Raw genomic sequence first — 27,129 nt, 5'->3', positions numbered from 1 at the left:
TAAATTGAAGTTTGTGTAGCTGGTGGAACAAATTAAGTTATCGTACTGTCCTTGTTCTCTCGTGTCATTAGGATGTGCTCAATGTCAAATGATGTTTAATCCATTGCTGGAAATTTGAATCGAACTTTTAAAAAAAAAAAAATAGACATTTAAAAACACAGACTGAAGTAACTTGAACTTTTGACCCAAGGTGGCTTACCCTAATTTGCGTTACTATGTTTCATATTCCAATTCATTGGAGCCCGTCTGTTTGCTAAACCCATCAAAGACGATTACTTCAGGGGAAGTGTGAAGGACCCGCATCTCCTATTTCATGAGCAAGGCATCTTTTTAAAAGAAATATTTTTATTCGCCTTCTTCACATTTTCATCCAAATTTACACCCACCAACAAACAATCAACGATAACAATTACAATGTCAATCCCCTGGCCAACAATCCCTTCTGTCGTGTTAAGCACACTGAGATAACAAGGGCTGCAACTGGATGCAGCTATAACTGAAATAGATTCCAGACCTTGAAGTTAGTTCAACTTGATTTATTGAACCTGTCACACAGTTAGCACAGTCCTCTGTGTTTATCTGACTGAATCAGACTAGCTCTTCGTCACATGCTGTATGCGTTACGTGATATATACACCGTACTTGCTTTGTAGATGTGCCGAGTGGAAAGAGGCGGAGTGTGATTGTCTTTTATAGTGGGAAACCACCCCCAAGTGTCCTGCCTGCTGATTGGTTATGTTCTGTTCTCTGTGTTCATTAGCTGCCTGTCTCTATCTCATTATGTGCATGTCTGCATATCATGACACCTTCCTCCCCCAAACTACCCATGAATTGTAGAACACCTCCTTCCTTTCCCTCAACTGAAACTTCACTTTTTCGAGTGTTAAGAACTCCAACAGATCCCACCCACCATGCCAGGGCACAGGGTGGAGAAGCTGACCTCCACCCCAACAGGACCCGCCTTCAGTCGTTCAACGAGGCGAAGGCCTCGCACCCACTTCCAACTCCGGCCGATCCGATACGCTGAATATGGCTTCCAGGAGACCTGGTTCAAGTTTCATATGCACCACCTTCAAAGTTACCCTGAAGACCTCCCTCCAATGCCCCTCCATCTTTGGACAGAAGCAAAAAAACTTGAACGTGATTTGCGGGGCACCCCCTACAGCATTCGCAAATATCCTCTACCTCCTTGAAGAGTCGGCTCATCCTCATCTTTGTGAGGTGCACCCTATAAGGGCGGCACGGTAGCACAGTGGGTAGCACTGTTGCTTCACAGCTCCAGGGTCCCAGGTTCAATTCCCGGCTTGGGTCACTGTGCGGAGTCTGTACGTTCTCCCCGTGTCTGCGTGGTTTTCCTCCGGGTGCTCCAGTTTCCTCCCACAAGTCCTGAAAGATGTGCTGTTGGGTGAATTGGACATTCTGAATTCTCACTTGGTGTACCCGAACAGGTGCCAGAATGTGGCCACTAGGGGCTTTTCACAGTAACTTTGTTGCAGTGTTATTGTATGAAAAATATGAAATATGAAAATCGCTTATTGTCACGAGTAGGCTTCAATGAAGTTACTGTGAAAAGCCCCTAGTCGCCACATTCCGGCGCCTGTCCGGGGAGGCTAGTACGGGAATCGAACCGCGCTGCTGGCCTGCTTGGTCTGCTTTAAAAGCCAGCGATTTAGCCTGGTGAGCTAAACCAGCCCCTACTTGGCTTGTAAGCCTACAATGAAGATTATTATTATTATAAACTGGACCCCAAAAAACAACTCCTTTAGTGCCCTAACTCCCTTCCTTCTCCTTCCATCTCTGGGTCGGTGCAGACTCGACGGGCCGAATGGCTTCCTTCTGCACTGTATGTTCTATGTAATCTTCAGTTTCTTCACTTCTTCTGTTGCAAGCCTTCTGCCTTCACAAATGTCTCTCTGCCTCCACTGTCTCGAAGTAGAAATCTCTGGCATTGTAGGTCACCCTCAGCTTCGCTGGGTACACCACACCAAATCGCACCCTGCTGTTGTATAATGCTGTCTTCACTCAGCCGAAAGCCGCTCGTCACTAGGCTAACTCCACTGTCAAGTCTTGGTTAATGCTGACACCAGCACCAGCCCACTGCACCTCCTGCTTCTGCTTTGCCCAGTTCAAATCCTCCTTCTCCACGTGGTATCTGTGGAAGCAGATAATCATTCCCTTGGTGGCTCATTTGACTTGGCTCAGGCCTCAGCAACTGATGGGGGTGGTGTGTGTGCGCCTGTGAGTGGGAGGGGGGGTGGGGAGGGAGAGGGGGGTTGTGCAAGTGTGGGGGAGCGGATGAGGGGGTGCTTTAATCTCTTGCAGAATTTAAAAAAAATTATTTTTATTCTCCTTTTTCACATTTTTATCATATGTACAACAAATAATTAACAATAACAACAAATACAGTGGCAATCCCCGAGCCAACAATTGCCTCATCCCACCCATCCTCCAACAGCTCCCAACATTTCAAATACAAAACACCAATGAAAAAGAATCATCATGACTTTATACATTCCAACACACCCCCCCCCCCCCCCCCCCCCCCCCCCCCCCCTGCCCAATGTTCGACGGCATTCAATTCTTGAAATTGCATGATGGACAAGGCCCATGGGTTGCAGAACCCTTTCATCCTCCCCCTCAACTCAAACTTTACTTCCTCGAGCGTTAAGAACTCCAGCAGGTCCCCTCACCACGCAGAGGCACAGGGCAGAGAAGCTGACCTCCACCCCAACAGAATCTGCCTTCGGGCGATCAGTTGGTCGAAGGCGAAGCCATCTGCCTCCTCACCCCGGCCGATCCCTACACCCCGAATATGGCTTCTAGGGGACCTGATTAGAGTCTCACATGCACCATCCTTGAGATTATCCTAAAGACCTCCCTCCAATGCCCCTCAAGTTTTGGGCAGGACTAAAACAGATGAATGTGATTTGCAGGTCTCCCCCACAGTGATCACAGACATCCTCCACCTCCTCAAAGTCTGCTCATCCTCGCCCTTGTCAGGTATGCCCTATATGCTACCTTCAACTGATACGCCACCTTCAACTGTATCAGTCCCAACCTCGCGCACAAAGTTGATGCGTTCACCCTCCGTAGCACCTCATACCACAACCCCTCCTCCATGCCCTTCCCCAACTCTTTCTCCCACTTTGCCTTAGTCCAATCCAGTACCTTACCTTCTCCCAGAATAACCCCATGAATTGCCGACACCACCTCTTTCTCTGATCCCCCACGCCATCAATATCTCTTCCAACAGTGTGGGGGCCGGTGCAATCGGAAAGCTCTGTATCTCCTTCCAGGCAAAATTTCGGACCTGCATATATTTAAACATCCCCCCCCTCTCCCCAGCTCCTCCAACTTTGCAAACCGGCCTCCCATTGATGGCGGGGGGGATCGGTGAAAGGGGTGTTGTTGGTGATTTATGGGGTTATTCGGGGAGAAGGTAAGGTATTACTGGATGGGATTAAGGCAAAGTGGGAGGAAGAGTTGGGGAAGGGCATGGAGGAGGGGTTGTGGTATGAGGTGTACGGCGGGTGAATGTGTAAACTTTGTGCGCGAGGTTGGGGCTGATACAGTTGAAGGTGGCGTATCAGTTGAATGTGGCATATAGGGCGCTCCTGACAAGGGTGAGGATGAGCTGACTTTGAGGGGGTGGAGGATGTCTGTGTTCACTGTGGGGAGGCCTGCAAATCACATTCATATGTTTTAGTCCTGCCCAAAACTGGAGGAGTATTTAATCCCCTCTCCTTCAATCTCCGAAAATTCCCATCCCATCTCTCTGGTTCAAATCTATGATTCCCTCGACTAGGCATTTTCCTTGACCCAGTGTACAAGCTAAAGTGCTGGTACAACTGCCTCCAGATCTTGAGCGTCGCCACTACCACTGGACACCCTGAGTATTTCTCTGGGGACATCAGGAGCAGTGCTGTTGCCAACGCCCTCAACCCTGACCCCTGCAGAGAGACTCCTCCATTCTAACCCAGCCCTGCACCTTCTCAGCATTCGCTGACTAGTAATAATACAATAAAATTGGGCGACCCAATCTCTTGCAGAGTTACTGTCTTGTTTATCATTTCATTCCCCAAATTGTTACATCTTTTCTATTCCATTGTCATTTACATAACAAGAGCATCTGCCAAGAGTTCTTTTGCAGATATGACGTGTAATTTGTACTTGCTTTGGTTGTTTATTTCTGGGAGTGAGCTAACCATTTTAGGATCAAGTACAATATTCTAAGATTTCTTGTGGTGGAATATCTGAGAGGTAATGTGGTCTGACATTTTGGACATCAGCAGTGTACTTTCTCATCAATGTAGGATTGCTACATCGGTTCCTCATCTCCAGTCTGCGCTCGATAATGAAATTGCAGGAAAAGTAAAGTGCTTTCAGCGGAATGAAACTTCTTCTTCTCTCCCTCCGTCATGTTTAATTATTAAACAATCAAAAATATTCTCTGTTGGCACCTCTCCACAACAGTACAATGACAAACCGCATTTATATACGAGGCTTTTTCAGGTTACAGACGCAGGTGTTCTGCTCTTTAACTCTGTTGAAGAGAGAAAATCATAATGACAGCTTTTCTGGAGGAGGGTAAGGTCACCGTCAATATGGGATTGTTAATTTAGGTGGCGGTATCTTTAGGGTATGCATAATCTTGCTGTCTTCCAGTTATTTATAACTGAACTTTAATGTTTGGGTTGTCAAGACGGCAGGTATTTACATGCATGAGAGGATGTTTCCACTTGTTGGAAAAACTAGAACCAGAGGACACCATCTCAGACTTAAGGGACGATCCTTTAAAACAGATGAGGAGGAATTTATTCAGCCAGAGGGTGGTGAATCTGTGGGACTCTTTGTCGCAGAAGGCTGTGGAAGCCAAATCACTGAGTGTCTTTAAGACAAAGATAGATATGTTCTTGATTAATAAGGGGATCAGGGGTTATGGGGAGAAGGCAGGAGAATGGGGATGAGAAAATATCAGCCATGATTAAATGGCTGAGCAGACTCAATGGGCCGAGTGGCCTAATTCTGCTCCTATGTCTTGTGGTCTTATGGTAGACTGTTGTGCCTGTTTCCACTGATGGTCAGTGTGGGATTCTTCTCCAATGCTGCTTTTAATACTGATGTGGAGATGCCGGCTTTGCACTGGGGTGAACACAGTAAGAAGTCTTACAACACCAGGTTAAAGTCCAACAGGTTTGTTTCAAACCAATAGCTTTCAGAGCACTGCTCCTCCCTCAGGTGAATGAAGAGGTGGGTTCCTGAAACATAATATATAAACAAAGACAAAGATGCAATACTATACTTTGAATGCGAGTCTTTGCAGGTAATTAAGTCTACAGGTCCAGATGGAGCAACTGGAGAGAGGGATAATCACAGGTTAAAGAGGTGTGAATTGTCTCAAGCCAGAACAGTAGATAGGATTTTGCAAGCCCAGGCCTGATGGGGGGGGCGAATGTAGTGCGACATGAATCCAAGGTCCCGGTTGAGGCTATACTCATGTGTGCGGAACTTGGCTATACGTTTCTGCTTGGCGATTCTGCATTGTCGCGAGTCCTGAAGGCCGCCTTGGAGAACGCTTACCCGAAGATCAAAGACTGAATGCCCTTGACTGCTGAAGTGTTCTCCGACTGGAAGGGAACATTCCTGTCGACTGGAAAGGAACATTCCTGCCCAGCGATTGTCGCGCGATGTCCGTTCATCCGTTGTCGCAGCATCTGCATGGTCTCGGCAATGTACCACGCTTCAGGACATCCTTTCCTGCAGCGTATGAGGGAGACAACGTTGGCTGTGTCGCACGAGTATGTACTACATACCTGGTGGGTGGTGTTCTCGCGAATAATGGTGGTATCCACGTCGATGATTCACCTGTGATTATCCCTCTCTCCAGTTGCTCCGTCTGGACCTGTAGACTTGATTACCTGCAAAGTCTCTAATTCAAAGTATTGTATTGCATCTTTGTCTATATATATTTCTGGAACCCATCTCTTCATTCATCTGAGGAAGGAGCTGTGCTCCGAAAGCTAGTGATTCAAAACAAACCCGCTGGACTTTAACCTGTTGTTGTAAGACATCTTACTGTGCTTTTAATACTGTGGAACACGTTTTTACTGCTGCTCTACTTGAATTCTACAGATATATTTTTGATTTTCTGAGAATCCGAATTATTTTTTGGACAAGTGTGATGCTTTTTGAACAAATGTATGCCCTTCGCACTGTGTCCTCCAAGCTGGTACAACTTTACTGATGCTTCACCATCTGCACTAGCAGACCTAAACTTCAGAGAAAGATGTACCTAGTGAAATGCAACTTCAAAATAATGAAAACTGAAATCGGTTTTAGCAGTATGTATTTATAGAGGACAAAAGCATGTCAGTGAGTTATTGATATCATCCACTGGACAATTGGTATTTTAGTTCTATATTGAAAGATTAACTCAAAGATCATCTTCTTTCTCAAAGCAAGTGTTTATTTTGTAGCTTTGGTTCAGTAGCAAAAGAAGTTGAACTATAAAATTTGGTTGCAAAGCAATCGCTGGTTTCACCTTAAATTTGCCGATGATACCAAACCTGGAGGAGTGTCGCACAGTATGGATGATACCAATGTCTTCAACACAATGGGCAGACGAGCGGAAGATGTAATTTGATAAGTTTGAGATGATGCATTTTGGCCAAAGGGATAGGAAGAGACAATCTAGACTTCATGATTCTCAAGAGTATGTAGGGGTAAGGTGTTCATGTGCATACAGCTCTGAAGGTGACTGGCTGTATTAATTGGGTGGTCAGCACACTTCAGGAAAGATCCTCGAGAGGATGATGAGGTTCCAGGGATGAAGGGATTTTGGCTACAAGATTAGGATTGGAGAAGCTGGGGTTCTCCTTGGAACAAAGAAGATTGAGAGGAGACCTGATGGAGGTATATAAAATTATGACAGGTTTGGATAAGGCAGCCAAAGTAAAACTGTTCCCATTAGCTAATGGCACAAACAGTTGGGGGCTTGGGCTTTGGGCAAGATATAGATTGGGTAAGTGAGGAAGGATTTATTTATGCATTAAGTGTTAATACTCTGGAATATGTTGCTTTCAAAGGTTCTGAAAGCAGACCCAATCAGTAATTTCAAAAGGAAATTAGGCAGCCACTTGAGGGAAACGAACTTGCAGGGCTGTGGGGCTACAGGAGGTGAATACAACTGACTGGATTGTTCTACACAGTCGGCATGGGCTTGGTGGGGTGAATGGCTTCCTTTTGTGACGAGGGGTGCCCTGGTGGCACAGTGGTTAGCACTGCTGTCTCAGAGCGTCAGGAACCCAGGTTCGATTCCGACTACGGGTGACAATGGAGTTTGTATGTTCTCCCTGTGTCTGCGTGGGTTTCCTCCGGGTGCTCAGGTTTCCTCCCACAGTCCAAAGATGTGCAGGTTAGGTGGATTGGCCATGCTAAATTACCCTATAGTATCCAAAGATGTGTATGTTATGCTATGGGGTAGCGGGGATGGGGTGGGGTATTGGGTCTAGGTAGAGTGTTCTTTCAAAGAGTTGGTGCAGATTCAATGGGCCAAATGACCTCATTTTGCACTGAAGAGATTATATGACTCCATGACTGTTAATCCATAGCAGCATTCAGACCCTTTCACCTTTCTCCCCTCAATACACCTTGGGTTAAGTTTTTGACTTGTTCAAACTCTTAAGTCAAGGCCATTAGCAGGTAGATAGCAGTCAAACACAAAATATCCTCTCTCGCCTTTTTGCTAGCACTAGGATACTATCTATAATTATAGAAACTGTTGGAAAGATATTGGAAACCGGTTAATGTAGAAACTAGGAAAATTAATCAGTCCCTTGTGCTATTTAGATTGAAGATCTTGGTTCCACATGTTAGACTGTGCCATCAATTTAGGGTATTGTATATCGCTTATTGTCGTACTTTTTCAGGTGTAAAATTAACTTTTGAACGCTGACAATACGTTGAACTGTTGCCTTTCAAAGAGCTGGGAAATCAAGCTGCTGCTGGAGGTCATTTCAAAGAGGGATTTCCTTTATTGATTTTTCCGTTTTTTTTTCAATCGTATATATCCTTAACACAGTTGTGCTCATCTAATAGATAATGGAACTAAAATCTTGAGCCTTGATAACCTTATACCCTTCGATGGCTCTTTGAAAGATCATGATGTGGAGATGCCGGCGTTGGACTGGGGTGAGCACAGTAAGAAGTCTTACAACACCAGGTTAAAGTCCAACAGGTTTGTTTCAAACACGAGCTTTCGGAGCACGGCTCATTCACCTGAAGAAGGAGCCGTGCTCCGAAAGCTCGTGTTTGAAACAAACCTGTTGGACTTTAACCTGGTGTTGTAAGACTTCTTACTGTCTTTGAAAGATGGCATTGTTTGACACACTTGGGATTGTTCACCAAAGGACAGGACAACAAAGAGAGCTAATGCAGCATTTGGTATTAATTTTCGAGTCAAATCTACAAACTGAAAGTACTTGAATATCTGTAACCTGATATTCGGCACAATGAATCCCTTGAGCATGTGATATCAAAGAATCAGTAGAGGAACATTTTGTTACACTTGAATATTGTTAGTGAGAGCAGAACGCTTGGTTCAAAGAACTTTACTGAGTAATGTAGTTCTGCGCTGTTTCAGACGTTTGGCTCTGATTCGGAATTTGCAACGATGTTACAGGGGGAACTTAACTTGTTTTTTTGTCCCTGTTGCAACTTACTGGAATACAATTTAAAGGGCATTGGATCCCTTGCAGTACCTTGCCCCAAGTAGCATCATCATTATATTAGCTATCCCTGTTGGTGATGTGCATTCGTGTGCTCAACAACACCATACATGCGCACTTCTGATTTACGCGATTTCAATCGCATGTTTAATGTTGTACTTCCATCCATGGTTAGCTGTTATATTGAATATTACAGTTCGAGTATCCTTTATCCCTAAATCCGAAAACCAAACTCATCCAAAAACTGCACGTTTCTTTAAAGTCAGTGTATAGGTCCCTGACTGTCAAAAACTGTCCCGCCCCCCCGTCTACACCTTTTGAAGGTGGCGTCGGTTAGTGCTGGTGTGAATCTGTCGTTATTGCAGATGGGGGCTTTGTCAGACATTTGGTCAGTCCGAATAGCTGCTGCAGTTGGTTCCACGTCTAGAGGCTGGCTATCACCACTGGGCTGCTGGAATGTTTCTTGGGCGGGGATGGGAGTGCCGCCGTGGCGAGGGCCCGGAGGGAGGTCCCCCCTCTACATGCACCCACTCGGCCTCTGGCTCCTTTATCCATGCCATCACTCCTTCCACCGTCGCTGCCCAGTGGTAGAATTATATGTTTGGGAGGGCTAGCCCTCCCCCGGATTTTGTTTTCTGTAGGACCCTCTTTGTGATCCTCGCATTCTTTCTCTCTTTCCCCCCCCCCCCCCCAAATACAAACATCATGATTAATTTGTCCAGTGCATTGAAAAAGGCCTTGGCATGCGGATCGGGATGGACCTTGGTAGGAAAAGGTATTTGGGCAGTATGTTCATTTTCATCGTCTGTACTCTTCCTGCCAGGGAGAGTGGGAGTGTGTTCCACCTCTGCAGGTCCTTTTCGACTTTCTCCGTCAGACTGGTCAGGTTCCATTTGTGGATATCCGTCCAGTCATGAGCGATTTGGATCCCCAGGTAGTGGAATTTGTGTTGGGCTTGTTTAAATGGCTGTTCCGCCAGTGCTGCCCCTCCCCCTTGCGGGTGCACTGGAAAATCACGCTTTTGCTCATGTTGAGTTTGTAGCCCAAGAAGGCTCCAAACTCTTTTTCAGGAGCGTGATGATTCCTTCCATGCTGCTTTGTGGGTCCGAGATGTAGAGGAGCAGGTCATCCTCTTAGACTGAGACTCTATGCTCTCTGCCATCTGCGGCCTAAACTGACACAAACCTTGCCGACCACACTGTAGTTATTATTCAATGGTACGTCTTACTTTCCTAGCTATTTTATTTACTTTAGCTACGCTTCGCCCACCGTAATGTAAGTAGGCCGAGGCCTTTGGCGGTATCAGAAAAGCAAAATGATCTGAAATTTTAAAAATCCATTTGGCTCCAAGGGTTTCACAAAAGGATACTTGACCTGTATCTGGATTACTGTGGTCAAAAACTGTTGCACAATTTATTAAGAAAAATGCTCAGGGAAAATATGGCAAGCATTCTGTGGTGTAGCATCATTGTGGCAGTTTATTTTAACAGTTAGCATCCTGAGTAGTTACTATAATTGCTTTCCAGCTTCATAATTATCAGTCTGAGCTCCCATGTGTTGACCACATGGATTTTAGAATTATCAATGGTGCGGAAACTATAATCACAAAAATTGGTATTTTTAAATACTAAGTACATAGATGTATAGTTTGTGACAGTAAAAGAAAAAAACGTTTATTAGAATGGTGTAAGAGTGATTCTTTATTTGTTCAAGGGATGTGGGTGTCGCTGGCTGGGCCAGCATTTGTTGCCCATCCCTGAGAGAATTTAAGTCAACCACATTGCTGTGGATCTGGAATTACGTGTAGGCCAGACCAGGTAGGATGACAGATTTCCTTTTACAACAATCGACAATAGACTTTTAATTCCAGTTTTTTTTTATTGAATTCAAATTCCTGGTGGGATTTGAAACCATATTCCCAGAGCATTACCCTGGATTACTAGTCCAGTGACGATATCAATATGCCACTGCCTCCCCTTGTGTCTAAAGTAGAAAAAACAAGAAAGAATCTTTGTTAATATAGTGCCTTTCATGACCTCGAACTATACTATAACATTTTACAGCCAATTAAGTACTTTAAAAAAAAAAAGTATGTTCACTATTGCAATTTCAAAAATCTTGTCAGTGAATTTGTCCCACAGGCAGCAATAAGGTAAATGAGGCAAATTCTGGATGACCCAGAGTCTTGTCTGCTTGAGCCATGCCTCAGTGGATAATAGTGTTACCATTTCAGTCCGAAGTTTGTAGGTTTTGTTAATACTAACTTGGAGAAATAATATAGCAGCTTGTCATTTACCTTCACGTTTATTGTGCTACTCGTTGGGCAGAGATACAAACTCCTTAAGTTCCAACTGTGTCCCTTTTATGCTCTTGGAGGTTAAGCCAATAACCATTACCTGTCTTTAATAAGACAATTAGCGTAACAATTCAGTTGTCACACCATGCACTTTCTGGTACATTGACAGGTTCAAGTCTCATTTCAGAGCCTCGAGCACAAAAGAGTCTAATGCTTCAGTATTGTGGCATATTGTACTGTCAAAAGCACCTGTCATCTTTTCGATGAGATGTTAAAACAAGGTCCTGTCTGCTTTGTCAAGTGGATGTAAAAGATCCAGTGGCACTATTGTGGAGAAGAGTTATCCCTCACGTTTGTGCCAATTCTATCCCTCAATCAATATCACTTAACGACCAGAAATTGTATTTGTAGTCACATGGCTGTATGTAAAAGTAGCTGCTGCATTTTTTACTTTACTGCAGTGACTATACTTCAAAGGTACTTAACTAGCTGCAAAGCACTTTGGGACATCCTGAGGTTGTAAAAGGTGCAAGTCAAATGAAATTTCTTCCTTTCCAACCCATTGGATGTTTTATGAAGTGTTTATTATTGCAATGTAGGAATAAGGTCAGCTAAATTTTGCACAACAAATTGTGCCCACAAATATCGATGAAATAAACGACCGGGTCATCTCTTTTTAGATGTTTGAGAAATATATGTTGGTCAGAGCATTGAGACGACTTCCCGCCTCTTCAGATGGTGTCATGTGACCATTGAGAGATGGAGCCTCCGTTTAGTTTCTGACCCGCAATCTGGCACAATACGTTGTTTATATCTGTGACTACTTGCTCAAGTCCTTTGGTGGGTTTGAACCCACAATCTTACTGATTTTAAAAATTAATTATGGAATATGGGCATCGCTGGCTAAGCTTGATTGCCATTGTTCCACTGTGCCACCTGATTGCCTGACACTTGTGTGGAGTGAATGTTATCTGCCACTTGTCAGACCAAGCCAAGTTCAATGAAGAGTGCAGGAGGGCATGCCAGGAGCAACATGTGGTGTACCTTAAAATGAGATGTCAAACCGGTAAAGGTACAAGAAGAACTATTTTTGTGCCGAGCAGCAAATGACCAAGCTAAGAAATTGCATATCCAACGGATCAGATCTAAGCTCCGCAGTCATAGAATTTACAGTGCAGAAGGAGGCCATTCGGCCCATCGAGTCTGCACCGGCTCTTGGAAAGAGCACCCTACTCAAGGTCAACACGTCCACCCTATCCCCATAACCCAGTAACCCCACCCAACACTAAGGGCAATTTTGGGCACTAAGGGCAATTTATCATGGCCAATCCACCTAACCTGCACATCTTTGGACTGTGGGAGGAAACCGGAGGAAACCCATGCACACACGGGGAGGATGTGCAGACAGTGACCCAAGCCGGAATCGAACCTGGGACCCTGGAGCTGTGAAGCATTTGTGCTATCCACCGTGCTACCGTGCTGCCCACAGTCGTGCGTGCGTACAGTCCTGCCACATCCAGCCATGAATAATGGTAGACAATTAAACAACTCACTGGAAGAGGAGGCTCCAAATATATCCCCGTCCTCAATGATGGAGGAGCCCAACACATTGTGCAAGCTTCAGCCTTAGCTTTTGCACTAATGTGTAACCTTTTGTAACAAGAAACAAGAATGTTGTGTGCTCTTGGGTTACAGGTAGCATAGTTAGTGGGAGGGGCACAATTTGTTAGTTGCTTCTGGAACAACAAGCTGGACAGACGGGGTTGAATTTGGTTCGATCAAGATATCTATCTCCCAAAGACGTCTCAAGATAAGCAAGTAACAACCTGGTTGTTAATCTGTCACCAATGGTCCCGACCAATGACACTAGTTTAGAGTAGAATTTCTGGGGTCTAACACAGGCAGCCTCTTCTGCTTTTGGCAAACAGCTTGACCCTCTCGGAGAAAGAAAATGGTTTGCAAACTGGGTGTGACTCTGATCTAGGCCACTCGACTGCTAGACTCTACTTTGATTAACAAAGTATTGTTTTTTATAATCCATAGAATCCCTGCAGTTGAGAAGGAGGGCATTTGGCCCATCGAGTCTGCACCAACCCTCTGAAAGAAAGCTCTATTTTTTGTGTGGGTTGAAAAAGAATTCTAGAACACAGGATGATTTTATCATATGCGATTTTGGGTTGGTCATCTTTCAGTAAACTTTCTGTGACTGCTGCGAATTATCTGCATCTGATTAAATGTACAATACTAAATTACTTTCTTTTTCCTTTAGGTACATGAATTAAGCTGCCTTCTCTTCTCCCAATCCATGATGAATGCCAAATCTGCTATAAGCAAGGAGATTTTTGCTCCACATGATGAAAGAATGCTTGCATCAGTCCAGGTCAAGCGAAGAACCAAAAAAAAGATTCCATTTCTAGCAACAGGAGGTCAGGGGGAATATTTAACCTACATCTGCCTGTCAGGTAGTTAAATGTGACTTTTGTTATTATCGTTGACACCTGGTTAATTGATAATGCTGTTGGAAGAAACAGGGTAGAATTTTATTGTGACTGGGCAGGCGGGTGCCTGCCCAGAAGACCATTAAATAGCACATGATGAGGTCAGGTTCTCTCCTGATATTTTGGTTGGCAGAATCTGCAGCGCGCTTGCTGACGATAACAAGTGATCAAGAAGATCAAATCCTCAACTTATCCAAGTTTAACGTTGCTCGTGCAACTTTAAGCATGTCGAGTGGGTGACGTGAGCAAGTGTGTTATTTTGCATGCTAGGGTGGGATAAAACGGCCCTACTGCCAATGCTGGCTGATGAGTTAGTTGTTTGTAGAAGTGAAGTGAGATGGTGTTCTGGAGTGTTGATGGTGTTTTCTGTATTGGGCACATCCGAATGTGGAGCTTAAACAACATTTCTGTCCTCTGGCACCAGAGGTTTGGGTCCATCTCACCATTTGCACACGGGTGATGTGCATTAGCAAACCTGCTGATAGGTATTGTCTACTCAGCAGGGAAAACATCCTCCTCTGAGAAAGAGAAGGAACAAAGGTCAGGAGGCCTAATGGTTGCAGACATCCCTCTTGGGTAGAGGTGCAAGCACAGGATGATCGGGGCCAGCAGAGAAAGCAAGGAAACCACCTCCGCAGAAGATGCCACTACTCAGCTTTCAGGGTGTACAGGCTGTGATCAAACTATATTAACGTGACTGAGTTCCAGCTTTCAAATGAAGCCAGGATGACCACCCTTCGTGCTGAAATAGCCTCCAATTGTGTGGGAGGATATGTATCTACAAGGGTGGTAGTGAGGAGGACGATTGGGCTGATGAAAAGGTTCAGATGCCTCGACCATTCTAGGGGTCCTGCAGTACCTGCCCAAGCGAGTGTCGCTCATATTACTTGTCTGCTGCGCTCTTTACAATCTCTCTCGCTCCAGGGGAGCCAGTTGAACAGGAGGACACTGATGCTGTAGTACCTGCCTCAGCTATGGACACCGGGTATGAGGACTCGTGCTGATGCTGGGCAACTAGAAGGCAAGGATAGCCAGGTTACAATGCAACAGGGTGCCCTGATTCAGTGGTTCTTCGGATGGGCTGGCATGACCTGCCTTCCCGCATCGCCATTGGACACTACCATAATCCCAAACACAACACTCGTCAATTCCATTCCAAATAAAGTTTGGTTTGACACCCTGGAATTGTTGACTCCGACACAATGCAGCACACAGGACACTTCTGGCTTGAGTGTAGTTTGATATTTATGATAAATTCAAGATGAAACAAATTAAAGCAATTCATTTTGGATCATGACTGTACTTTATTCTCATTTAAATAACTATAGTTAGCATGGTAGCCAAGTGGTTAGTACTGTTGCTTCACAGCTCCAGGCTCCCAGGTTTGATTCCCGGCTTGGGTCACTGTCGGTGTGGAGTTTGCATGTTCTCCTCGTGTCTGCATGGGTTTCCTCCGGGTGCTTCAGTTTCCTCCCACAGTCCAAAAATGTGCAGGTTAGGTGGACTGACCACCTTAGTGCCCAAAGGGATTGGATGCGGTTGCTGTGTTACGGGGATACAGTCTAAGTGTGGGCTCAAGTGGGGTTCTCTTTCCAAGGGCTGGTGCAGACTCGATGGGCCGAATAGCCACCACCTGCACTGTAAGTTCTATGTCTGTCTAATAGCACTCCGTGTGCCCTGACCAATGTGCCTTGAGCCTACATTTGTGAATGTTAAGTTCAGATCGTCCCCCCACCCCCTTTGTAGGATGGAGCGGTGACTGGCAGAGGAGCTGGTGCCCTTTTCCGGGGCTCTGAGAAGAGTCGGCAACCATCAAGTCCTCAATTCTGAGGTGAATCCTTGCCTTTCATGTTCATCAATGAAGAATGGGTAACTATCGGTGATGCTGGTTGGTGCCTCCTTCTGACCTCCTTGATCCCCTGAGGTCAGTGCCTGTTTGTGGGTTTGCAGATTCAAGTGCAGCTCCAGTATGCGTTATTGCATTCCTGGAGCTGCCTCTGAGAGTTGCCACTCTCTCAATGGATGAGGCTGTGTGACCACAATGCTCAGTCTCACGAGGACTCTCCATCGTTGTCACAGCGATGGCCGGCAACCGATCACATATCAAATGCTTGGAAGGCAGCTATGTTGACCACTATACCACCATCACTCCAAGGACTCGACCATAACACGCATATCCTTTGGGATTTCTGCCAGATGTCCCCACACATTCTACTGGACATTTCAGCATTTGCCACTTCAGGACGACTCCAGAGGCTCATCATTTCCCTTGGATTCAGCATGGCCCTTGTCTCCATCAGCCCTCCAATTGCTGATGCGCTGAACACTTTCACAGTCTGTCCTCTGCAAGGATGAAGTGCCCTCACTGCTGTGGCCTAACTTATCCAGATGGTCATTCCCATTGGCGTGCATGTATCTGCGCAGGTTCTGGGTGCTGAGAGATGGTGTGCTGCATGTGCATCCCTTGATGTCAAGGTGTTAAGGTAGGGTCATCTGCCTCTTGGCTGGTTCTGGAAGATGGCTCATCTGAGGGATGAGATTCACGAACCACACCACAAAGATTAACATCTCGACGCAACTGGCCATGATGATTGGCCTTGGTTACATGGTTTCTCAGTGTCCGGTACAGAAATGATGTTGTTCTGATGGGCGAATCCCTCATTTAATCACTTTCACCCTGAATGCTTCACACTTCAACTCAATGGGTTCTTACCTTCCTCAGACATGCCACCTTCTCTGCGACTGGATGATCTGCCTTGCCCTCTCGTTCCTGGGCTCCTATCCCATGGCTTGTAAGGATCGCCAGGTTTGATACTCCTCCATCAATGACTGATCGCTCCTGATTGTTGTGGCTTTGTTTTTCCTGCAACTCAGTGCAGTGCTCCAATGAATGCTGAAAGCTTCACCTCGAACACTAGACCATGCTGCCACCCCTCCAACTCAAAACACTTGGAAATTTGAGAACATTACTACCCCCTGGATACCTGAACTGTTGATAGACCAGAGGCTGCTAATTCAACTCCAGCATTGGGCTGTACTGGCACATGTGATTTGAGCTACATGAAACCCACACGCTAGGTCACAACCATGGATGACCACACTCCTCTGCCCCATTCAGCACAATACCCACCCATGCCGGTGCAGAATGTTATTGATCCTTTTCTGGCACTAGACCCAGGTTCTCCTGACAGGTCACGCCCACTGACCCCTGCTGCCACCTTGGTCCATACCTTGTTGATGAGGTAGGGTGACCTCCACCTCCCAACCCTCTGCATCAGGATCGTCCTACCTTCCATTACAGTCTCCGCAAGGGTTCATAGACTGTCATCAGGGAAAGGGTTACTGACCACTGGAACTCCCCTCCCACCTGCGGTTACTATCCTGCTGACCAGGATTATTCAGCAGCCTGTGGACACTGCTTTTAAAGTTTGTGGAGGGCTGCCATTGGACATGGCACCCACCCTGCTCAACCATTGTGGACGTCATTTGCTGGTGCCAGTGTTATATCATGAGTTTTAATTTGATTCGGGCAGGGCCAGGGCTTGCAAACACGTTTGATTCCACCCACCAATCTCGCATGGCGACTGTTTAAATTCTACCCACGAGGTGGTGTGCAAGTCGAGCAACCTGTATGGGCCAAACTAAACATTTGTTTATCTTTAACTTGGAAGAATGGGAAACATACTGAACAGTAGGTTAGGAAGGTTTTAAGAAGATGCATTTATATAATAAAACTGCTTTGGAATAATGTTTCAGAATGTTTATTTTGCACACTTGTGCATTCAATTGTTTCAGGTTGATAGTTTCAGTTTGTAAAATGGAGTGTTTGTGTTACAATTCATTCTCGCGTGCCATCTAGTGATCAGCTCTAGAATTGCAGAGGTTTATGTTGAATAAGATAGGTCTGATAATACATGTAGGGAACTTTAAACCATTGGCAGTGTGACAGTGTTAGGTATTATCTCACAACTCAAGAAGGTTTCATCCTCAAATCTCCATGATAATTTATGAAATTGAGTTCAATGAATTTCATCATTTAGTGCTGCAAAACACCTTACCCCCAGGGTGCATAAATCGTCATGGTTCTGCTCCCTCTGCCTCTTCCATAAACGCAGCAGCACCTTTATCACGCCCGAAGGGGTCAATGACTTTGACCTAGGTCGATCAAGTCACAGAACTAAGACAATTTAAATCTCCCCCAGAATCAGTTGATGAGTGTCTAGAACAGATATTGCGACTATTCACGTCGGGTCAGCCATTTTAGGAATGTTAATTTCAGATCATGGCGCCTCAATCCCTGAGGATTGGGACCTGCTGCCATCCTCTGGTTCTGTATACGTCATTCAAGGTATAGTTCACCCCAACATCCCAAAAAAATGATTTTTACCTTTTTAAATTTAAAGTGCCCAATTAAGGGTCAATTTAGCATGGCCAATCCACCTACCCTGCACATCTTTGGGTTGTGGGGGTGAGACCCACACAGACACGGGGAGAATGTGCAAACTCCACATGGACAGTGACCCGGGGCCAGGACGGAATTTGCGTCCTCGGGGCTGTGAGGTGGCAGCGCTAACCACTACACCATTGTGCCACTCGTCAAAAAAATTTCCAAGTGTGGGTGGATTGCAATCTGGATCACGCCGAACCAGCTGGTGAGAATTACATCTAGATTCCCATCAGCCACCATGCTGAGAAATTCTTTGGAAAATTGCGCCATTAATGTCTTTAGCTCCATTGTCTACACTTAAAGACAAAATGTATGAAATGAAATGCTAAAATGGCAGTTGTTATTCTGGCCATTTTCCATTTTCAGATTTATTGACTATCATAAGCTTGTATTTTTTAACTGGTGATAATACAACTATTGGTAATAATTATAACCTTGATTAGGGGCAGCGCGGTAGCATGGTGGTTAGCATAAATGCTTCACAGCTCCAGGGTCCCAGGTTCGGTTCCCGGCTGGGTCACTGTCTGTGCGGAGTCTGCACGTCCTCCCCGTGTGTGCGTGGGTTTCCTCCGGGTGCTCCGGTTTCCTCCCACAGTCCAAAGATGTGTGGGTTAGGTGGATTGGCCATGCTAAATTGCCCGTAGTGTCCTAAAAAGTAAGGTTAAGGGGGGGTTGTTTGGGTTACGGGTATAGGGTGGATATGTGGGTTTGAGTAGGGTGATCATTGCTCGGCACAACATCGAGGGCCGAAGGGCCTGTTCTGTGCTGTACTGTTCTATGTTCTATGATTGAGCAAACTTTTACAAGTGGATTAAGTACAGCATTATTTAAGCAACCATTTGCAAATCAATAGCCAAACAAACCTTGATTTTAATAAACGAGTGAAAGCCTTTGAGTGCTAGGTGCTGAAAATGTGGTTGTCTAATTACCATGAGATCACTTGGAGCATAAGACATTTTCACATTTGAACTGCGTGCCAGGAAAGTTGGACTCCAATGAAGACCGACAGTCTTTATCTGCTATCTGTTAATGACTTGATGTTTTGCCATTGTTTCAAATTGGTTCTTGCAGGAAGCTGAAGACCGATGCATGATTGACACATGACATAACACACACAGCTGTAAGAATTTAGATTGTAATGAAATCTATTAGCAGCCTTTTGGACCCACAGAAATGTGAATCTCCAATATCAAACCTGCCATGCCTCCTTTGCTTTATATTCATGTTATTAACAGCATGAGACTGACACATCTTTTTCCATTGATATTCTGTTAGTGGTGGTTATGTTGCACTGTATGGCATGTTAGTAATGTTTGGTACAACTATCCTGTGTGATGTTTGGAGTCTTTAGACAAAACAGTCAAAACTGAAAAATGTAGTGGACTGTGGACCTGATTAAAATAAACAAAATAAAGTTCAGCTGGGTTCTGTATGAAAATTGTACACACAATGAAAATGTACACACCCCTGGCTGCATCGATGGTGCAGCGGTAGAGATGATTGACAGCTTCAAATTCCTAGGTGTACACATCACCAACAATCTGTCCTGGTCCACCACCCATGTCGAAGCTATGACCAAGAAAGTTGATCAGGACCTATTTCTCTTCTGAATGGTTAATTTGAATCACTCGCCTTCATTGTCATGTTGGGATGCGGTAGTATAATATTTATTGTATTGGAGGGGAGTGTTGGGTTCATTTTTCAAAAATACCATGATCGGGTGGGGGCAGCCTCTGCAGCCAAAAGTGCGAGCTCTTGCTTATCGTATACCTCCAGTTTCATAATTGCTCCTCTATTCCTGAAAACCAATAGCCTTTTTTTTTCTTTAGTTCCTCAGCTATATTACCCTTCTCTAGTACTGGAATGGTTTATTTGACCAGTCATGCCATCTCCCGCTCCTTTCCTGAATACCTTGCAGATTTAATTTGTTGCAAAACAAAGGCGCAACTGCCTCGAATTTTATTAGTTAATGAGACCGATTCTTGCTGCTTTCTTTCTCCTGCTTGGTTACCTTCACTGTGGTTAGCAGGTGGGGTTTTTAATGAGTGTGAAGTAACTTGAATAATGCAGTATTAGATGTGTTACAAGCGATAGTCCAACAAGATGTTCCCTGTGGTGGGAGGGGGGGGGGGGGGGTTGTGAGGCAGTGGCTGGAGTGGTGCATGGGGAAAGGGAATTACTTCAAGAGTAAAACCCTGGGTTGAATACTGTGCATCATAGGACAAACATATAAAAAAGATTAAAATGCAGAAGTGCATTTATGCCTCAACAAATACTTGCTCACTAAAGATGAAACCCAAATATTCTCTCTTCCGTCTGAAATCTGTTTAGTGTTGCAGAATGGCATCCTTCTTGGTCACCTCGTAGAAAAATCATTTTAAGATACTGTTTGCAGGCAATTTATAGACAATCACAATATAGTTGTAAATTCCGATCAGCATGTAGTGTAGGTGTTGCTGCTGAAGATTACAAACCACTGCGGAGAACCTTGAAGGTAAATCTGAGGCTTTGAACAGATATTCCTGTCTTATTAACATTTAGAATAAGGATATAGAATAAAAATGTCAATGGATGTTTAGGTTTACTTGAAGATTTAAAACTTTGCTTCTTAGTAACGCATTTTTTTACGCTATTCCGAGTGTGATCTGTATCGGTGACCGTTAAAATATGTTGTTCTTTCAACAGTAGAAATATGGTCCCTGTGTCAGTCATGGTCTAGTGCAGGGGTGGGCAAACTACGGCCCGCGGGCCGCAGAGGTCTTTATGCGGCCCACCAGATCAAGTCATCAAAAAAAAATTTTTTTATAAGGTTAATTGGGGGGGGGGGGGTGCTGTTGGGTTACTGGTATAGAGTGGATACGTTGACTTGAGTAGGGTGATCATTGCTTCATTGCTCGGCACAACATCGAGGGCCGAAGGACCTGTTCTGTGCTGTACTGTTCTATGTTCTATATGAGGCGCCCAGAATCATAACCGGGTGAAGTGCCATTTTTTGAAAAGTAGAGAAAAAGAGGGCTAAAGGCAGGATGCCGCCGGGGGAAGCGCTGAGGTATATGCCGCACGCTAATTGGTTACAACCGGGACTATTAATTAATATACTATGCGGCCCTTTAAAATTGTGAATTTCTGAATGCGGCCCTTGCACGGAAAAGTTTGCCCACCCCTGGTCTAGTGATAGCACTCGTGTCTGTGTGGGTTCCAAGTCCCATTCTACAGACTCCAGCATATAATTTATGCAGGCACACCAGTGTAGTTCTGAAGATGTATTGCAGAGTCAAAAGTTCAGCTTTTCACCTGAGATGTTAAACCAAAACATTGTCTGCCTTCTGAGCTGAATGCAATAGGTTCTCTAGCATTTAAGAACATAGAACAGACAGTGCAGAAGGAGGCCATTCGGCCCATCAAGTCTGCACCGACCCACTCAAGTCCTCACTTCCACCCTATCCCTGTAACCCAATAACCCCTCCTGACTTTTTTGGACACTATGGACAATTTAGTGTCCATTTAATCCACCTAATCTGCATGTTTTTGGACTATAGGAAGAAACCGGAGAACCCGGAGGAAACCCACACAGACTCGGGGAGAATGTGCAGACTTGCACAGACAGTGACGCAGCGGGGAATCAAACCTGGGACCCTGGCACAGTGCTATTCACTTGGATAGAGGAGCAGCAGGGGTTTTTGTAGTGGTCTTGGCTAACTTGTCTTCCCTAGGCATTGTCACTAAAACAAATTACTCGATCATTTTATCTCATTGCCTCCTGTGGGATTGTGCTGTGTTGGTTCCTTCCTTCCCTAAATGTGCTTCAGAGGCTATAAAACACAGTGTCTTGGACGGAATGGTTCGAAGACAGAACTGGAAGCAAATTCCAAGTGTTGTACATTGGGTCAATTCCCCAATGAGTTCGTACCTCCGCGTGATCTGACCAATGACGGATGCACAGTGGCTGCCCATCTGGCAGCAGCAGGTAACCAATTGGAACCACTTATTTAGACTAATTGGTAGTACGATCCTGCTGCCACAGGGATCCTGCCAATGTCAGACCCCCTGCTGCGGTGAAGCTGTAACTTAGCAGCAGGTTAGGGGGCTTGTTGGAGGGTGGAGGTGCCATCACCTACTCTTAAACCCCCACCCCCCTTCAGCCCAGAGCCATAGGGATCAGAGGGCTTCTGTGACTGGTCTTCTCCACAATGATGGCCTGAACAACTGTGGCCATTCCTGATTTTTAAATTTATATGAGATATATAGCATAAAAACAAGCCATTTGGCCTTAGCAGTCAATGCTGGTGCTTATGCTCAACTCCAGCCTCCTCCCATCATTCTTGATCTGAATCTAACATTGTAACCTTTTATTCCCTTCCTCATAAATGTTCCCTTAAGTACATATATATTATTCACATGGACCACTCCCTGTGTGGTTGTGAGTTCCACATTCTTATTTGTGTGAAGAAATTCTTTCTCAATTCCCGATTGGATTTCTGGGTGACTGTCTAATATTGATGGCCTCTAGTTATTTTCTTACCACAAGAGGAAACATTCTCTCTGTAGTCACTCTGTCATAACCCTTTTGTAATTTTAGATTCCACTGAGGTTACCCTCAGCCTTTCAAGAGAATTAACAGGCAATTTTCTTTAAGTGTAATCACAGTTGTCATGTGGGGACTCTTTGCAGCTAATTTGTGCACAATAAGCTCCCACAAAAAAATATGATAATTACCACAGAATCTAGCCTTCGATATGTTGCTGAGATGTACATATTGGTAATAACAAAGAAAGTTTACCTCCTCTTCCAAGTAGTGCCATGGGATTTTTTACATCCATTTAGAAGGCCAGGCATTTTATTTTTTTATTTTGTTTTTAATTTTGGAGTACCCAATTATGATCTTTTTCAATTAAGGGGCAATTTTAGCATGGCCAATCCACCTAACCTGGACATCTGTGGGTTGTGGGGGTGAAACCCACATAGATGCGGGGAAAAGGCCAGGCATTTTATGACTCATCCAAATGATAATACTCCGACATGTGCCCATGTTCTCCTACTACTAAATGGAAATGTCAGCCTGGAATGTCAGACTATGTTTCCAAGTCTCGGTATGAAGCTTAACCCACAATCTTCCATTTCAGAAATGAGTGCAACTGGTATTCGCTTGACTTCTTGAGTGCCTTTCATGTTGAGGCGCCCTTGCTGTCTCTACCCCCCCCCCCCCCCCCCCCCCCCCCCATACTTAAGGATGTCCCTCCAGATGTTAGGCAGAGCAATATCCGTACTCAACCGGTTGTGATTCTGCGGTTGGACATCACTTGCTGAACAATCCCGTGTGCTAAGAATTACATTATCCGTTAGACTCACACACTGGCTCATTTACACTTGTTGGTAGGTATGTATATTCATATGCAGAGACTTGTCTTCTGCAGGCAAAATGAACATGTCCAAGCATTGCCCCTTTTTTGAATTAAATACCAGTATGGGGGAACAATAGTACTCCAGGCAACACCATTACAAATCAGAGTGCACTTGCCAACCAATCAGCACAGTTTTCTCCTGCTTTGTAAATTGTTGCATTTGGCATTCTTGCATCTGTACTGATGAGTACAAGATGAAAAGCTTAGATAGTTTATCTCTTTTTCAACAAAATTCAAATTTTCTACCGCCAAGTGACTAAATGCAAGTTTGCCCTTGTGGAAGACTGAAGATTCATAATGGTAGTGTCACAACTTTGCACAGTGAAGTCTTCTAGTTACTGATTTACTCATTTATATTCAAGAATTAAAATAACAAAGGCCACTATGATATTCCTGCGCAAAGAGGCCAGAAATCTGGGTGCCTTGATGACATATCTTGGATGACTGGCGGCTCATGTTGGCAGGCAAGCCTCTAACCCGTCGGCAAAAGAAAATAGGCCACCTTGAACCATGGCTCTTCCCTTGCTTGTGCTGAGAATATAGCATTGGCCTAAACCCATAAAAGGAGGTACACAGGAATTGCTAGCCGGAGTACAAGTAGCAGAAACATTTGCTTTTTTGAAAGCTGCTTTGATTTGCAAAAATGTGTTTGGTGTTGTTTTGCTGTATTTGTTGGTGTTTTTTTTAACAGTACCTTTTTAATTTATATTTTTTTCTGTTTACTACCGACCAGCTAGAGGAATTATTATTCTCCGGATATGGGCATTATGATGATCTTTATTAGTGTGACAAGTAGGCTTTACATTAACACTGCAACAAAGTTAATCTAAAAATCCCCTAGTCGCCACATTCCGGCGCCTGTTCGGGTACACTGAGGTAGAATTCATAATGTCCAATTCGCACAACAAGCATGTCTTTCGGGACTCGTGGGAGGAAACTGGAGTACCCGGAGGAAACCTACGCAGACATTGGGAGAACGTGCATACTCCGCACAGTGAACCTAGCTCCCTGGCCCTGTGAAGCAACAGTGCTAACCACTGTTCTACCCTGTTGACGAGGCCAAAATTTATTACCTGTCCCTTGGAACTGAGTAGCTTACAATATGACTTCAGGTGACAGAGTTGACCCAGGTTACACTGCAATATGCAACCACTCCTGCTGGTTGGATGGACACCCTTGACATTTCTCTTGCTGTCAGTGAATGAGACAACCAAAAGGATTTTCAGATGATTCTCAGGACAATCTGTCTCCATCTGAGGTAAGTCACCCAGATTCACCAATATCCACGTGTACAGGACAAGTTCTTTGGACCCTTGCCAGAGCACCTTGAGCATGACCGACTCCTGTGCTCAATCGTTTGCCTTCAGATTGATATTGTGCCCTCATGTTGGCATTTGGTTAGCATAACAGAAAGTTGCATTCACTATCTTGCAAAATGAGCCCTTGCCAACTAGTGCCAGAGCCTGGATGGACCGTGGGATAAGCCTGTACAAGCCCTTGGGAGCTTCCTCTGCCCACCACTGACTAAGGGACCTTGAAGAAAGCATTGTACCCTGCCCCAGAGCTACCTCCGACCGCCAGTGAGTAAGAGATCGAATTTGAACCGTGTACCGACGCAAGAGCTCCCTCTGCCCGCCATAGGCTAAGGGACCGTGGGGTCCAGAAAGAGCTATGATGGCCCTGCCGTGGGTGGCACGGTAGTACAGTGGGCGGCACTGTCGCTTCACAGCGACGTCCCACGTTTGATTCCTGGCTTGGGTCACTGTCTGTGCGGAGTCTGCACGTTTTCCTCATGTCTGCGTGGGTTTTCTCCCCGAGCTCCGGTTTCCTCCCACAGTCCAAAGACATGCAGGTTAGGTGGATTGCCCTTAGTGCCCAAAGGGGTTGGGTAGGGTTGCTGGGTTACAGGTGTGGCTTAAGTGCAGTGCTCTTTCCAAGGGTTGGTGTAGACTCGACGGGCGAATGGCCTCCTTCTGCTCTGTAGATTCTTATGCACAGTAGATTCTATGTCTATACTGGGCAAATCTGATGGATGAATTGAGGAAATGCTGTGGATGCAGTGTAAATTAACAAAAACCTTTGACAAAAATACCAGTGCAGAAGATGTATGGGTGATTAATTCAGAATGAGCATCACATTGCATTTCAAAACTGGTTAGAAGAAAACAGAATGAGTTAGCACAAGTTCTCAGTGGCCAGAAATGGATAATGGTGTCATTTACAGTTCTGTCCTTTGGCTGCTTTTGTTTGCAGTGTGTGTCAGTGTTTCGGAGAGAGGGCTGGGGGAATGATATCTGATGATGAAATTCAGAAAAACCTCTGATCCTTACCCATGTGTGACCTGCCCCTTATCAAGGAAGTTCATGCTGTCTTGACAGTCACTTTCCTCACTGCCTTATAGAGATTCAGTTGACGTCTGATTCAAGAATAAAGATAGGCCAAGAATAATCAAACTCTAGACTCTTTGAAGGACACCTGAATTAGCCCCAATTGAGATCAGATCTGATTTACACCCTAGCTCTAACATTCTATACAACCCTCAGAACTTTGCATTCCTCCAGTCTGGCCTCTTGTGCATTCTCCAATTTCTTTGCCCCACCGTTGACTGTAGGATTGCTGCCTTCTGGGCTCAAATCGGTGGAAGCTCTCTGCCTCCCAATTGTTTCAGCAAATCTCTGTTACTTCATTAAAGATTTGAACAATTTTTTTTGCTGTTACTTGAGGCTAACTAAATTGAGTACTGTGCTAGCTCAGCACTTATTAAACTTTGAATCAAAAGGAATGCTTGTGAAAGAGAAATATGGGCCTGATTTCTATATATTCAATAGAGCTGATCATGGCTCGTCTGGAGACTTTTTAAATCACTAATTTTCAAGCAGCAGTAAAATTGACTTAACACTAGCACTTGATGGAGGAAAAATATTGTCCAAGTTGAGTCTTGCTGGGCATCTGTTTTCAGCATCTAATAAGACCTGACTTGCTGATTCTTCCTTTAGGAATTGTTGTTCTACACCTAACATTATTGGATTTTCTTCAACTATTTACAGGGCTTTTTATTAAAAAAAATTGAGTACCCAATTATTTTTTTCCAATTAAGGGGCAATTTAGCGTGGTCAATCCACCTAACCTGCACATCATCTTTGGGTTGTGGGGATGAAATCCATGCAGACACGGGGAGAATGTGGAAACTCGACATGGGCAGTGACCCAGGGCCGGGATCGAACCCGGGTCCTCAGCGGTGTAGGCAGCCGTACCCATCATGCTGCCCGTTTACAGGGTTTTGAATTGGTTCTGTAATCATTAAAATATCCTCACATTTTTGCTTCAGTTCGTGCTGTGTACAATGGCATTCATGTGTTTTGTCTGCAAGTAGATGGGGCGGAATTCTCCGTTCCCGGGAAAAATCGGAAAGGGCCTTTGTGAACTTGGCCGAGTTTCACGACGGCCTTGGAGGCCGCTCCTCGCCCCCTATTCTCCCCTCCCGGCGGGGCTAGGAGCGGCGCTCTGTAAATCTCGGCTGCGGGGGCGTCGCGGCGAGAATGACGTGGCCGGCGCGGCGAATGATGTCAGCCGCGCATGCGCAGGTTGGCCGGCTCCAACCCGCACATGCGCGGCTGACGTCGTGACGCTGACGGCACGAACCCGCGCATGCGTGGTGGCCGCCTTTCTCCTCAGCCGCCCCGCAAGACGGGGCGGCTTAATCTTGTGGGGCGGTGGATGGGAAATAGTGCGTCCGATTTGGACGCTGGCCCGACGATCGG

At 45.1% G+C, this 27,129-nt stretch overlaps 1 protein-coding gene across 2 annotated transcripts in view; it reads left to right on the top strand.

Annotated features, from left to right (window-relative positions):
* stxbp6 (syntaxin binding protein 6 (amisyn)) overlaps positions 1–27,129 on the top strand; it is a 354,356-nt gene that overhangs the window by 38,919 nt on the left and 288,308 nt on the right. The window contains exon 2 of one of the 2 annotated variants that reach the window (XM_038786189.1): positions 13,292–13,448. In XM_038786189.1, coding sequence (XP_038642117.1) covers positions 13,328–13,448 — 121 coding nt within the window. In that variant the 5' untranslated portion in view covers positions 13,292–13,327. Of the gene's footprint in view, positions 1–13,291; positions 13,485–27,129 lie in introns of both variants that reach the window. The other variant, XM_038786182.1, reaches the window with a different exon arrangement.

Source organism: Scyliorhinus canicula, chromosome 2 (assembly GCF_902713615.1).
Source record: "Scyliorhinus canicula chromosome 2, sScyCan1.1, whole genome shotgun sequence".
Taxonomy (NCBI): domain Eukaryota; kingdom Metazoa; phylum Chordata; class Chondrichthyes; order Carcharhiniformes; family Scyliorhinidae; genus Scyliorhinus; species Scyliorhinus canicula.
Note: the sequence above shows the minus strand (reverse complement) of the source record. Positions and strands in the feature narration are given on the sequence as shown.